Below are 15,779 nucleotides of genomic sequence, written 5' to 3' on the forward strand. Positions count from 1 at the left end.
ATCTCACCCTCAGAAATATGCCTGAAAAGGTACAATGACAGTTAGCTGTCAAGAGACCTTCAATGCCCTGAGAAAGGTCATGTGCTCAGCTCCAATTCTCAAAAGCCCTGACTACTCACAAAAATCCATTGTTCAGACAGATGCTTCAGAAATAGGAACAGGAGCAGTACTATCTCAACGTAAGTAAAAGGGCCAGGATCAACCGGTAGCTTATATCAGCAGAGGTTTGACCCCCAGAGAGAAATGTTGGTCAGCTATTGAGAGGAGGCCTTTTCTGTGGTCTGGGCCCTGAAGAAGTTGAGGGCTTACCTGTTTGGCACTCACTTAATTGTTCAGACAGATTACAAGCCCTTCTTGTGGCTTAAACAGATGAAGTAAAAAAAATTAAGTGGATGGAATTTTCAGTGGAACATGGGCCTGGGGGTAACCATACAAACATAGATGGACTTTCCAGATTTTTTCACCTAGAAAATGAAGACTTACCTGGGTAAGGGTAGTCTTATCCTCTTTTTTCATTGGGGGAATAGGGGTATGTAGGAAAGTAGCATCTTTCTAGCATAGCTACCCCCACTTTTCACCTGGTGTCAGTGTGTTTAGACTGTAGTACAATGGCATCCTACTAATCAGGACCCCAGTGTCAGTGCTCTTTCCTCTAAATTTGGTTGTATGGTGATTTTTACACCCAACAATTGGTTTACTGGTGCAACCAAGTAAGTCCTTTGTATATGGTACTTAGGTACCCAGGGTACTGGTACAGCAGGGATCTCCCGTGGGCTGCAGCATGTATTGTGCCATCCATGGAAGCCTATGCAAACTGTGTCTGCAGGCCTGCTATTGCAGCCTGCGTGAAATAGTGCATGAGCAGAGGTCCCCCTACCAACCCAAGACTCCATTCCCTGGACTTTGTAGTGCAGGGAAGCCATTTTGAGGTTATGTAGTGAACACTGATCAACACGAGTAGTTCAACTGCATAATGGCTTCACCGAACCTAGGCATGTTTGGTATCAAACATGTTGGAATCATGCCACTACACTGATTCCAGTGTCAGTTGCATGATGTCATGCACTCCTGGGGTTCCTTAGAGGATCTCTCAGATCTGCCTATACAACCTTGCAGGGTCTGCATGCCAGGCAGTGCTGCTGCAGACTCCAAAGACTGTTCTGCCCTCCTGCTGCTGAGCTTAACTCAAGCAGGGAAAGGCAGAACAAAGGGTTTCCTGTAGAAAGGAGGCGTGATCTCCTCTCCTTTATAACTAGGTGTCTCTGGGCCAGGGTGGGGTGGCCTCTTAGTGCCACCAGACTACTTTGAAAGGCACATTTAGTGCCCTACTTGCATAAACTGGTTTGCACCAGTACAGGAATGCGCGATTCCTGCTCTAACATGAAACCACACAAGGGACATGGGAGTGACCACCACCATCTAGCACCTCCCCTAGGGAGCCAGACAGAGCGCTACCAGGTGGCCACTTAATTCTACCATCTTGACATCTTGAAAATAAGATCGCAGAGACCCCTGGGAGCATCTGACTGGGTAGGCCAGCTAGGTGATGACCCTGACCCCCTCTGATAGGTAGGTCACTGCAGAAAGTGTCCAACCCCCTATTAGGGTTACTTAAGGGCTCCCTTAGGGTGGGTCCCCAGATTAATTGAGTAAGACTCTACAATAAACTCTATTCAATACTCTTCTGCAACCTGGCCTCTGGAACCGCTGCTGGTGTGCCTTAGGAACTGAAACAAGACCGAACCCTGTTGGGAGGGCTTCCACTGCAACATTGTTTCTCCAGCTCCTGCAAGATTTCTGCAACATCTGTGGCTGTGCATCCTCCAGGGTCACAAGGATTCTGTTTGCATCAGAAAGCAAGAAGGAATCTCCCTTGGAGTGAAGGAGTCACTCCCCTGCATCCGCAGGCACCTCAACAACCACAACCGGCTGGTGAATCCTGCTGTCCCACAGACATCAAAAGGCTCTGCTACACAGGTGGTGGTTCTGTCGCCCTCTCAAGGTTGAACTTGTCTTGTGACCAACTTGGGAGACGGTGGGTCCTTGCTGTAGTTAATGGGACAGAACCCCTGTGCACCGCATCTGTTTGGGGTTACGAAGTTTGTTGACTCTTCCTCCAGAAGACCTTCAATCTCCATGAAGTCCCAGCCTCCAACACTCTGCAACTCCAAGAACAGCATCCCCCCCTGCAACTCCTGCAGCCTTGGTCTCCTTCTTTGTTGTGCTGCTGAGGCCTCCCTGCGACTCCCTCTGCCTGCTGCCAGTAGGTCCTCATGGGGGCTCCAACAAATCCTGCTGGCTCTCTTGCGTGCTGAGGGCCAGCCCTGACTACCCTCCAAGGGCTGAGTAGCTAGGACCTTGCTGGTCCCCAACATTCTGCAAAATTCTCTGCATCTTCTTCCTGCTTGCGCGAATGCTTGTTGGTGGTTCTGCTGACCACTGACCCCTCTGCAATCCGGCGACCGATGTGAGATAGCTTGTGGGCGACTCCAAAGACCTTCCTGTATCACCTGGACTCCGCAGCTGTATTACTTCCTTCACCGACCTGCAGAAACTTCTCCCCAAGAACGGTGGGCATTGCCTACCTGCACCGCCTGGACATATCTGAGTGGTTTGAACAATGTCCCCTTCTTTTTCAGGTTCTTCTTGTCTGGAATCTGCCCTTGGGTTCCACCTACCTGGTCCTCAGGTTGCGACAGCAGATGGGCAAACAAGGCTCCCACTGAGTCCAACAAAGATTTACAACATCACTTCACCCCTATGCACCTGGGCTCCCTAGTGTAGGTACTCCACTTTCCTGGGTATTCACAAGTGGGAGCACTATTGAACCTTCCTTGTGCGAATTGGTTTCCTCGGGGTCCTGAATCCTAAAACTTCCAACCACATCTGTCCTGTGTTAGCCTATGGGGCACAAGGCTAGGTAACACCTCTGCACATGGGCGCTTGGGGCATTTCTATTACTTACCTTGGGTGGTTTCGTACTTTCCCAACCTCTAAGATCCTAACACACTTACCTTGGTTGGGCAGCTCCAGAGGTGTCATGTAGACACTGAAGACGGTGGAGCTAAGCAATGATCCTTGAGGAACCCTGCAGATGAGGTTCTTAGGTTCAGAAGTTTAGAGCGGGAACCTAACACACTCTGCCCAGATATAGCTGGCCTGAGAAAAGAGGTCAGCCATATCAGAGCAGGTCATTGTTCTCTAGAGTTTTGGAGTCTTGTGATGAGGTCAATCAATCAATCAGTCGCATTTATAAAGCGTGCTACTCACCCGTAAGGGTCTCAAGGCGCTGTGGGGGGGGGGGGTTCAATGCTCGAAGAGCCAGGTCTTGAGCTGCCGTCTGAAGTGAAGGTGGTCTTGTATGGCGCGAAGGTGGCTGGGAAGGGAGTTCCAGGTCTTCGCTGCTAGGTAAGAGAAGGACCTGCCTCCGGCAGTGGCTTTGCGAATGCGTGGTACGGCTGCCAGGGCTTGTCCGGTCGAGCGTAGGGTGCGAGGAGGAGTGTAGAAGGAGATGCGGTGGTTGATGAGTTCTGGTCCGCGGTTGTGCAGGGCTTTGTGTGCGTGGGTGAGGAGTCTGAAGGTTATCCTCTTGTTGACTGGGAGCCAGTGGAGTTTCCTCAGGTGTCCGGAGATGTGGTTGTGGCGGGGTATGTTCAGGATAAGTCGTGCAGCAGCGTTCTGGATTCGTTGTAGTTTCCTCTGTAGCTTGATGGTGATGCCGGCGTACAGAGCGTTCCCATAGTCCAAGCGACTGGTGACGAGGGCGTGGGTGACGGTCTTCCTGGTGTCGGTGGGGATCCAGCGGAAGATCTTGCGGAGCATGCGGAGGGTGTTGAAGCATGCTGAGGTCACCGAGTTGACCTGTCTGGTCATGGAGAGGGAAGAGTCCAGGATGAAACCGAGGTTGCGTGCGTGGTCGGTGGGTTGGGGAGTGCTGCCTAGGGCAGGAGGCCACCAGGAGTCGTCCCAGGCAGTAGGTGTAGGGCCGAGGATGAGGACCTCCGTTTTCTCTGTATTCAGTTTAAGCCGGCTGTCTGTCATCCAGTTCGCTACTTCCTTCATGCCTTCGTGTAGTCTGGTTCTTGCTGAGGTGGGGTCGTTGGTGAGGGATAGGATGAGCTGGGTGTCGTCTGCGTAGGATATGAGGTTGAGTCCGTGTTTGCGTGCGATGTTCGCCAGGGGGGTCATGTAGATGTTGAAGAGGGTGGGGCTGAGGGAGGATCCCTGGGGGACGCCGCAGATGATCTCCGTAGCCGTGGATCTGAAGGGGGGGAGGCGGACTCTCTGAGTTCTTCCGGAGAGGAAGGAGGTGATCCATTCCAGGGCCTTGCCTCTGATGCCGGCGTTGCTTAGGCGACGTATCAGGGTGCGGTGGCAGACCGTGTCGAATGCTGCAGAGAGGTCCAGGAGTATGAGGGCCACGGTTTCTCCTTTGTCGGTCAGGGATCTGATGTCGTCCGTGGCTGCGATGAGGGCGGTCTCGGTGCTGTGGTTAGCTCTGAAGCCGAACTGTGAGGGGTCGAGTGAGTCGTTGGTTTCCAGGGCGGTGGTGAGTTGAGCGTTTACGATTTTCTCGATCACTTTGGCGGGGAATGGTAGGAGCGAGATGGGCCGGAAGTTTTTGAGTTCGGTGGGGTCTGCTGTTGGTTTCTTTAGGAGGGCGTTCAGTTCAGCGTGCTTCCAGTTCTCCGGGAAGGTGGCGGTGGAAAAGGATGTGTTGATGACGTCTCGGAGGTGGGGTGCGATGATGTTGTCGGCTTTGTTGAAGATGTGGTGCGGACAGGGGTCGGATGGTGATCCTGAGTGGATGGAGTTCATGACGCGGGTGGTTTCCTCAGTGGAGGTTGAGTTCCAGGTGTGGATGGTGGTGTTGTCGGTGGCGGGTTCCGGTGGAGGGTTCGAGTTGGTTGTGGTGAAGCTGTTGTAGATGTCGGTGATCTTGTGGTGGAAGAAAGCTGCGAGGGAGTCGCAGAGGTCCTGTGAGGGAGGGATGGAGTTGTTTTCGGCGTCGGGGTTGGAGAGCTCTTTGACGATGCCAAATAGTTCCTTGCTGTTGTGGGCGTTGCTGTCTAGTCTGTTCTGGAAGGCTGATTTTCGTGCTGCGCGGAGGAGTTGGTGGTGTTTGCGGGTGGCGTTTTTGAGAGCAGACATGTTTTCGTCGGTCTTGTTGAGGCGCCAAGTCTTCTCGAGGGTGCGGCATTCTTTTTTGGAGTCCTTGAGGTCGGGGGTAAACCAGGAATTTTTCTTGTGGCTGTTTCTGTTTGCTTGGGTCTTCAGGGGGGCCAGGAGGTTGGCGCAGTCTGAGATCCAGCTCGTGAGGTTGTTGGCGGCTTCGTTGGGGTCTGTAGTGCTGGTGGGTGGGTTCTGAGAGAGGGTCGATATGAGTTGTTCCGAGGAGATTCGGTTCCACTGTCTTCTTGGTGGTTGTTGGGCGTGGTGGTGTTCGTTGGTTTTCTTGAAGCTGAAGTGGACACAGCTGTGGTCTGTCCAGGAGAGTACAGTGGTGTGGCTGAAAGAGATGTGTTTGCTGGAGGAGAAGATGGGGTCCAGCGTGTGTCCGGCGTAGTGGGTGGGGGTGTTGACTAGTTGTTTCAGTCCCAGGTTGGCGAGGTTGTCCAATAAGGCGGTGGTGTTGTTGTCGGTGCGATTCTCCAGGTGGAAGTTGAGGTCCCCTAGGAGGATGTAGTTGGTGGACGGGAGTGCGTGTGGGCTGATGAAGTCTGCGATGTCTTCGCTGAACTTTGTGCGTGGTCCTGGTGGTCTGTATATCAGGGTGCCTCTGAGGGTGGTCTTGGGGTAGCTGTTGATTGAGAAGTGGAGGTGCTCGGCGTCGGGCAGTGAGTTGTCGGTGTAGGTTGAGATGCGGATGGAGCTCTTGTGGGCGATGGCGATGCCTCCTCCGGTGCGGTTGGTGCGGTCTTTCCTGATGATTTTGTAGCCGTCGGGGATGGCTATGGCGATGTCGGGTGCCGAGGAGGGGTTCATCCAGGTCTCGGTGAGGAAGGCGATGTCCGGGTTTGTAGAGTCGATGAGGTTCCACAGTTCGATGGCGTGCCTGTGGACTGATCTGGTGTTGACCAGGATGCAGTTGAGGTTGTTTCTGGGCGAGTCGTTCCTGTTGGGTGTGGTGTGAGTTCGTAGGAAGGTGAAATGGCAGTTGCGGCAGGTGAAGGGTCCGTGGGTCCGCTTCGGGGTGGCGCGGCAGCAGGCCGGCGTGCGGCCGGGGTTGAGAGCAGTGAGGAAGGCGGAGTTGTGGGTCAGGCGGGGGAGGTGGGGGTCGCGGGGGCCAGGGGTTGTGGCGCTAGGCGTGGTCCAGGCGCGGACGGGCGCAGACGGGCTTGCCTTAGGCGCGCCTTCGGCGCGCCAGCGGCGCGCCCGCTGCGCGGCCTCGCAGCGGCCGCCATTTAAGGGTAGCCGGGGAGGAGGGGTCAGCTGGGAGGCGGGAGGCGGGCGGGCGGGGGAATCTGGAGGTGGGAAAAAGAAAAAGCAGCGAAAAAGGCGGCAAAAAGAACGGCGGCAAAAAACGGCGAGAGGCCAGGTAAAACTCTAAAGGGAGGGGCTGAAAATGAGGGAGAACGGCAGGAGGGGGCACACGGCACTCACGGGGACACGCACGGGATACACGGGAAGAAAGGAGGATTCCGGTCAGTCAGTCAGCACAAGCACTCGGGGTACACGGGTAAAGAGGGGGCACACTCGCACACACTCACAGGATGAGAACGGTGAGGAGGGCAGTCAGGGACTGGTGGCGCTGCGTGAGCAGGGGAGCGACCTACCCGAGGGTCAGTGGTCGCTACCTCTGCCTCGCAGCGGCCGCCATTTAAGGGTAGCCGGGGAGGAGGGGTCAGCTGGGAGGCGGGAGGCGGGCGGGCGGGGGAATCTGGAGGCGGGAAAAAGAAAAAGCAGCGAAAAAGGCGGCAAAAAGAACGGCGGCAAAAAACGGCGAGAGGCCAGGTAAAAGTCTAAAGGGAGGGGCTGAAAATGAGGGAGAACGGCAGGAGGGGGCACACGGCACTCACGGGGACACGCACGGGATACACGGGAAGAAAGGAGGATTCCGGTCAGTCAGTCAGCACAAGCACTCGGGGTACACGGGTAAAGAGGGGGCACACTCGCACACACTCACAGGATGAGAACGGTGAGGAGGGCAGTCAGGGACTGGTGGCGCTGCGTGAGCAGGGGAGCGACCTACCCGAGGGTCAGTGGTCGCTACCTCTGCCTCGCAGCGGCCGCCATTTAAGGGTAGCCGGGGAGGAGGGGTCAGCTGGGAGGCGGGAGGCGGGCGGGCGGGGGAATCTGGAGGCGGGAAAAAGAAAAAGCAGCGAAAAAGGCGGCAAAAAGAACGGCGGCAAAAAACGGCGAGAGGCCAGGTAAAAGTCTAAAGGGAGGGGCTGAAAATGAGGGAGAACGGCAGGAGGGGGCACACGGCACTCACGGGGACACGCACGGGATACACGGGAAGAAAGGAGGATTCCGGTCAGTCAGTCAGCACAAGCACTCGGGGTACACGGGTAAAGAGGGGGCACACTCGCACACACTCACAGGATGAGAACGGTGAGGAGGGCAGTCAGGGACTGGTGGCGCTGCGTGAGCAGGGGAGCGACCTACCCGAGGGTCAGTGGTCGCTACCTCTGCCTCGCAGCGGCCGCCATTTAAGGGTAGCCGGGGAGGAGGGGTCAGCTGGGAGGCGGGAGGCGGGCGGGCGGGGGAATCTGGAGGCGGGAAAAAGAAAAAGCAGCGAAAAAGGCGGCAAAAAGAACGGCGGCAAAAAACGGCGAGAGGCCAGGTAAAACTCTAAAGGGAGGGGCTGAAAATGAGGGAGAACGGCAGGAGGGGGCACACGGCACTCACGGGGACACGCACGGGATACACGGGAAGAAAGGAGGATTCCGGTCAGTCAGTCAGCACAAGCACTCGGGGTACACGGGTAAAGAGGGGGCACACTCGCACACACTCACAGGATGAGAACGGTGAGGAGGGCAGTCAGGGACTGGTGGCGCTGCGTGAGCAGGGGAGCGACCTACCCGAGGGTCAGTGGTCGCTACCTCTGCCTCGCAGCGGCCGCCATTTAAGGGTAGCCGGGAAGGAGGGGTCAGCTGGGAGGCGGGAGGCGGGCGGGCGGGGGAATCTGGAGGCGGGAAAAAGAAAAAGCAGCGAAAAAGGCGGCAAAAAGAACGGCGGCAAAAAAACGGCGAGAGGCCAGGTAAAACTCTAAAGGGAGGGGCTGAAAATGAGGGAGAACGGCAGGAGGGGGCACACGGCACTCACGGGGACACGCACGGGATACACGGGAAGAAAGGAGGATTCCGGTCAGTCAGTCAGCACAAGCACTCGGGGTACACGGGTAAAGAGGGGGCACACTCGCACACACTCACAGGATGAGAACGGTGAGGAGGGCAGTCAGGGACTGGTGGCGCTGCGTGAGCAGGGGAGCGACCTACCCGAGGGTCAGTGGTCGCTACCTCTGCCTCGCAGCGGCCGCCATTTAAGGGTAGCCGGGGAGGAGGGGTCAGCTGGGAGGCAGGAGGCGGGCGGGCGGGGGAATCTGGAGGCGGGAAAAAGAAAAAGCAGCGAAAAAGGCGGCAAAAAGAACGGCGGCAAAAAACGGCGAGAGGCCAGGTAAAACTCTAAAGGGAGGGGCTGAAAATGAGGGAGAACGGCAGGAGGGGGCACACGGCACTCACGGGGACACGCACGGGATACACGGGAAGAAAGGAGGATTCCGGTCAGTCAGTCAGCACAAGCACTCGGGGTACACGGGTAAAGAGGGGGCACACTCGCACACACTCACAGGATGAGAACGGTGAGGAGGGCAGTCAGGGACTGGTGGCGCTGCGTGAGCAGGGGAGCGACCTACCCGAGGGTCAGTGGTCGCTACCTCTGCCTCGCAGCGGCCGCCATTTAAGGGTAGCCGGGGAGGAGGGGTCAGCTGGGAGGCGGGAGGCGGGCGGGCGGGGGAATCTGGAGGCGGGAAAAAGAAAAAGCAGCGAAAAAGGCGGCAAAAAGAACGGCGGCAAAAAACGGCGAGAGGCCAGGTAAAACTCTAAAGGGAGGGGCTGAAAATGAGGGAGAACGGCAGGAGGGGGCACACGGCACTCACGGGGACACGCACGGGATACACGGGAAGAAAGGAGGATTCCGGTCAGTCAGTCAGCACAAGCACTCGGGGTACACGGGTAAAGAGGGGGCACACTCGCACACACTCACAGGATGAGAACGGTGAGGAGGGCAGTCAGGGACTGGTGGCGCTGCGTGAGCAGGGGAGCGACCTACCCGAGGGTAAGGTTGAGAAAGGTTGAGTAGTATGAGCGCTGTAGTTTCCCCTTTGATTGTTCAGATGTAGTAGGTTGCTGCAATGAGGACAGTGTCCGAGCTGTGGTTGCTGTGGAATCCAGAATGCAAGATGCCTAGAGGGTGGTGTTGTTCAAGATGATTAGCTTTCTCCACAACTTTGGATGGGCATTCAGCACACGGGTGCAACACTCTCCACCCCTTCCGACTGCAGGGGTTCAACACCACAACCAAGTAAACGGGGAGCACCAGACACAGCAAGTGCTGTATCAATTGGCTTCAGGCTCACTAGTGGCTTTGGTTGTGGTTGTACCTTTGAGGTCTCACACTGTGTACGGGCCACTACTCGAATCCCTGTGAAACGCATTCCTTGGCTCACCGCTATCACACTGACCTACTCCGTATCACACCTCCCCTTTGTGTCAATGGGACATCAGTGGCCATGTTAGCAAGCACTAAAGCCACAGCCCCATACTTTATATATTTTCAATGGATATTATGCAGTTATTTTCTAATGGGGCTTTGTAATATTTTTAGACGTGAACGGGGGAACAGCTACGAACATTACAGAAGAAAAATAAGTTCTACAAACACTGGTTGGTGTTACCAGGTCATTCTATGTCAGCAAATCCATACTTTCAGTCCTCTGCTTTAATATAAAAAACATTTTATGTGTTAGATGGACTGAAGGAAACCCCCACTATGTTTCCAGAAAGCACTATGATGTCAAAGGAATATACAGGAGTGGAAATGCTATATCTTGCTGACTCTAGTCACAATACTATTGTGTTTTACTTTCCAGAGCACAGTGTGGCAACCCAGCGGAAATTCAGATACTGCTGCAGGACAAAAAGATCACCCAACAGAAAAATATCCATACACTGACAAAGTCTAAACAAAATGGCACAAATATCGAAATATGAAGCAGTGAAACCTTAAAATTTACTTTGGTGCAAGTACAGGAAGACAGACTGCAAGCAGGTTCTAGTTCCACCAAGCTAGCACAGGTGGAACTTGGATAGGTACACCACTTAGATTTTCTCTAGTGCCTCACCACACAGCTTTGCCTAATTCTTGCTTGAAACAATGCAACAAATGCAAGATATTTTTAATGTTAATGTTTGTTTTTCCAAGAAGTATTGAAGTAGGACAGCAGCTTAAGTCACAGGTAAATTAATGCCTAGTTCATTTGTATGTTTAACAAATACAACATATCACAACCTACAAAAAAAAGGGCTATTTTTTAAACTCATAATCTCTTTCTTAAATTTTATTCAAAGCAGGCGGCGACAGTTGTGCTACATCACAACATCAGGTATGGAGCTCACATAGCATAGATTAGCATGAGGAATTGCAAGTAACAAGATACATGAAGTGCAATGTTAACCATTCGTCACACAGCATAGCCTCAGATTATCTGTAACGCAACAGGTGCCATCTACTGGATTAATGTGGAGGAATTCAAACACCCAAAGAGATAACAAGAACGCGGTTGGGGGGGTCCAGGTCAAAGCAGGCAGTGTGTCTTGGTGTCAGCTCGATCTTGGAGTATTAAAAGATATCGTAGCTGTTCCCTTCGCTAGGCAATGGTGTTACAGTCGATTACTCAGGGCTGCAACATTGACGGATCAGGCAAAGAGCTGGAGCACCTGCAGTCTTGGTGGGTTGAAGCAAGTGAATTCTATGCAGGTAGATATTTTATCAGGGGTTGCCATACTGACTGGAAATTGGATTCTGTACCATTTAAATTGTGGGATATCTGTTCCATCGCCAAGGTATGCCTTAGGCGCGAGAACCATTGGGGGGAGGGGTGGGAGTGGTCTTGTTCTACCCTAGGGCCACAAGTTGTCTGGCCGTCTGGAGCATGTAGCTCATAAGCATCCAATTAGTGTGGGTCATCAATTTCAAATCTAGGGGTTGCAATCCCAGGATAACCATAGTGTAGGAAGATGGAAGGGGGTATCTTACTGTGACCTTAATATGGCTTTACACTTCCTAGAAGGCAGCGATAGGCTGCAGGACCACCATATGCAACTGAAGTCTCTTGGTCCTGTTTACATCGTCAGCACAAAGAGGATGTGCCAGGGTAGATAGTCGAAAGGCGGGCTGGGGTGTAATACTATTGATACTGTTTCCCTGAGGGAGATGCTATGATATGCTTTTAGTATGTCATGCCACAGGGCACCCCACTGGCTAGGTGATATGCCTTCCGCAGTGGCAGACTGCAAACTAGTCTGATAACTGCAGGTGCGGGGGTGTAAAGTGTGCAGTATGTTTTGGAAATTAGCCCCCCCTGAGCCTCAATACTCTCTCACACAGTAAGAGCTATTTTAACACCTAATGTATATCTAGCAGTTTTAACCAACTCTTGATTCTCTTACCCCAGGACACACAAAACACTCGATGAGCAAAATAAGCTTTTGAACTGGCTGCCAAGCCATCTACATGCTTTTCTTCATTCATTTATTATATTGATGCACACCGTTACTCTTCAATGTCTCACAGTTAGAGGGGAGAAAATGGCTAACATGGCTAGTGGGAAGCAAAATACATCTATCAATGGCAGTGGAGAGAGTACCCAATCATTTAATTCTACCAAAATGAACTTATTTAAGATAAGCAAAGACATTTCAGAGACACTTAGTACTATGTCACCTGGTAATACATACATGTAGAGAGATCCATCAATAAAACTGATCATGCTTACCAACTCCTTCTTCTTCATGTATTCTTTCAACTTCTGCAGTTTCTCTTCAACAGAACTGGATGTCACTACGTCATACAGACTGCTATAAATACCTTCAAAGTTCACTGGGAAAGAAGAGCAGTGACAATCATTGAAAAGCGAAGAAAGATATCAATAGCAAAATTCCCATCTAAATGTACATAGAAGTTAATCTCAAAAGATATATCTTGTAAATAACTAGTAATGAAAAGCCAATTATTTCTGGTTTCGAAAGATCTAAAAACTCTTTGTTTCCCAGCAACTATTTTCTTCTTTTATACTGTTTCTTTCATCCCTAGAGCCAGGAAATCTCAGGGTCAACATGTACTCAAAAAGGAAAAATAAGGACAGAATTGTGAAATAAGGGTCTAGTAGGTAGGACTCTGCATTTATAAAAACTTGAAGTACCAGGGACACTCAAATGATCTTAAACAGGCTCAGAGTGTAGGTAACAACCAACTTTTTTTTCGGTCAGGTGGTTTGTCGTCTTACTGAAGCTCCAGCACTGACCGCATTCTTTCTATTACACCAGTCAACATCACTTTCGCATCTCTTGTGGCTCCAAAAAATAAAGGCTGCCTTCTCCCTCTCTTAAGCACTGAAGTCTCTCAGCACAATGATCTTAGCAGCAGAGAAGAGAGGAAGTATTTCCTGCAGAGTGGCAGCCCTTGGGAAGCACTAATTTTATTTCCAAATCCTGAGCCCAGGCAGCTCCAGTGATTTTAACAAGCATGGTGGGGTACACCAGAAAACAACCATATTTGGAGTAAATGGGTTTCTTTCATGTATTTGTTCTTAAGAAAGGACAGCTGTTTGAAAGTGAATTTGGTAGCTTATTGAGATTAATGTAGTTTACAGAAAGTTAGGAGTGGGCATTAACTGGTTGCTACAGAAATGCACAGATAAATCAAATGTATCATGCTATAAACCATCTACAAAATTGGGCAAATGTTAAGACTACACAGCAAATACACTACCTTAAACATAGTTTACAAGTTACTTTAACAAAATTAGAAGCAGGCCTCATTTTCTTATTTTTTCACACAGAAGTTTATAATACTGTGTTTATGATATTTATATGCAGTGACCTTATTTAGGCCTCATTTTTGTTGCGGAAAACAAATGATCAAATGAATAATAATACCCAGAAGCTATTTGCATCAATAATAACTGGATGACAGAAAAAACACCCCAAAAGATATCTCAAACAAAATAGCTCTTTAATTCAAGTTTAAAACTATACCTTCTTTATCGGTGTAATTGCACTTATTGAAAATGTCCTCTGGAAGCATTTTCTTCAGATCAGATATATTCATGATATCTTTAATTTCGAGTGTATCCGACCTATTGAAACCAAGTACACGGAGGTATAAAGGAATGCAGTTATAGTAGTAAATGGTAACTTTTAGCATACCCTAAAACCAACAACCCAACCAAGTCAAAGAAAAAACAGGCCAAGCACTAAAAAGCATTTCATAGCTACCACATTACTCTCCTCTCCCTTATGTACCACCCAACCTTTAAATACTGAAGATCTACTCATCATCCATTGGATGAAGACAAGAGCATGTGTTAATACAACCTTATAAAAAGGAACTGTTTCATAAATCATAAACATACAATTGCATTCATCTCACTGCGCACTACCACAGCCACAAAAAACCCACAAATCAAGCACAAATGTACAACATCAACGGTCCACAAAGTACATACGTAATGCCCATCATTGAACTCTCAGGTATTTGCCTGTCAAACAAAGCCAATAATATGATCAGTAGCAGGGTGTATCTAGTGTAATTGTTAAAGGCAATGTTTTTAGGTCTTGCTTTTAGTGGTCTGGCTGTGAAAGATCTTTTGTGGGCTATACCCAGAAATTACAGTTAGCTTTTGTAGGAAAGTACCCTTTTTGACATGGTAACCTCCACTTTTTTTCCACTGGTACTGAGGCTTTCCGACTAAAAATACACTGGGTTCCTGCTAACCAGGTCCCCAGTGCCAGTGCTCTTTCCCTAAAACAAGGCAAACTAGTCTACACAATTGGCACCACTTTAGCACCTCTGCAAGTCCCTAGTAAATGCTACCTCTAGTGCCTAGGTCATGATTACTAAAGAAGGTGCCTAAGGGCTGCAACATGAGGTATGCCACCCTAAGGGATCACTCTACAAATTGCATGCAGACTGCCATTGCAGGCTTTGTGGCATAGTGCAAACCATGAGTGAAAACACAACATGGCACACTCATTGCATATAATATTGTGTAAGTCATCCCTACAGCAGGTCTTGGAACCCTAAGGCAGGGATCATTATTTTTTATGTGCAGACATTTCTTCAAGAGCATATCATCTAGTTTGATTACTAGATATCACAAGTGAACAGGAAAGCTTTTTAGGGTATGTAGTGGGCACTGGTCATTACACGTTACCCAGCAACATAACGGCTTCACTGAAACCTACGATGTTTGTTATTAAACACCTTGTCCTAATAAACCCATGCTGATGCCAGTATTGGATTTATTGTGACCCGTACCCAGAGGGCACCTAAGAGGTGCCGAACGAAAACCTATGAGTCTTCTAGTGTGCTGGCTGACTGGTATCAACCTGCCTGCAACCACAGATGAGTTTCTGACCCCCTGGAGGTGAAAGCCCACGCTCCCAGAGGCCAGAAACAATGCCTGCTTGGGAGGAACGTGTTATCACCTCCTCTAGCAGGATGTCTAGTGAATCTGCATACCAAGGCCAGGGACTTCAAAGCCTCTTCCATCTTTGATATGCAACTCCAGCTTCCCCCCCCAGACAAAGGAGATGCCACACCCTGCCCTAAGGCCCATTTGTCATCAGGACAGGCAGTAAAGCTGCTATGCAAGTAGGCGTGTTGCACTACCAGGCTAGTCACACCTTTAATGTGGGCTGCTTCATGTGCTCCACGAAGGAAGGGTCCCACCATTTTTATTTTGGTGGAACTAGGAGCTCTGGGACAGGGTTATGTCCATTCCTTACAGGAAGTGGTCATATATGAAGTGTAGTCAACCCAGAGGTAAGTAGCCCATTGGCTACTGCCCTACACTCCCATAAAAGCCCTTACATTGAGTATTTAGGTGGCACCCTGACACCAGGAACTCAGATTTGACTGACTAAAGAAGAAGAAGGAAAACAGAACCGACCAGCATGAGAACTGAGGGCTAGCTGTGGAATTTTGGTGCCAAACCCTGCCTACCTGCTACTGTTCCGACCACTGTAAAGACTCGACTCTACGTGTTGGAACTGTGCATTTCCCAAAAGTCCAGGAGGTCTGCCAGCACTCTGACAACAGGTCGGTATCTCCCTTGGAGTGGAGGAGCCACTTCCCTGCACCCGGCAGGCACCAACTGCAACTGTCCAGTTCTCTGTTTTGCTGCCCATCAGGTCTACCTAGGGAGCATCTTGGCAACAAAAGGATCCCGAGTGTTCAAGAGTGCAGCTCGTCAACGTAGCCCGTCTTCAAGACGCTGAGCCTGCCCGGAGCCTCCCTGCACCAATACCAAAGTACCGCTGCCAGTTGAAAGAACCAAGGCTTGTTTAGTGTTCAGTCCAGACACCAACACTGTCAAGATCATCCTACCGAGGAGTGAAGTCAGCAACACCAAGGCCTGCACCGAGAGTGGCCCTGCTGTCTTGTTTTACCCCCGTAACCAGGTCAGTCCCAAGAAGTGATAGCCTCTAATGCAAGTGATGTGCCAAACAAAAAACCACTGCACCAGAGTTCAAGCCAACCGACAGTGTCTCCCT

General features: G+C 50.8%; 1 protein-coding gene across 3 annotated transcripts in view; it reads right to left on the bottom strand.

The window, feature by feature from the left end:
- The window catches only part of TASOR2 (transcription activation suppressor family member 2), a 759,889-nt gene that overhangs the window by 610,770 nt on the left and 133,340 nt on the right, over window positions 1-15,779 (bottom strand). For all 3 annotated transcript variants that reach the window (XM_069229296.1, XM_069229295.1, XM_069229294.1), the window contains exons 10-11: window positions 13,260-13,360; window positions 11,999-12,102 (exon numbers count right to left, since the gene is read on the bottom strand). In XM_069229296.1, the coding sequence (XP_069085397.1) occupies window positions 11,999-12,102; window positions 13,260-13,360 (205 nt within the window). The remainder of the gene's footprint in view (window positions 1-11,998; window positions 12,103-13,259; window positions 13,361-15,779) is intronic.

This window comes from Pleurodeles waltl, chromosome 4_1, assembly GCF_031143425.1.
Source record: "Pleurodeles waltl isolate 20211129_DDA chromosome 4_1, aPleWal1.hap1.20221129, whole genome shotgun sequence".
In the NCBI taxonomy this organism is placed as follows: Eukaryota; Metazoa; Chordata; class Amphibia; order Caudata; family Salamandridae; genus Pleurodeles; species Pleurodeles waltl.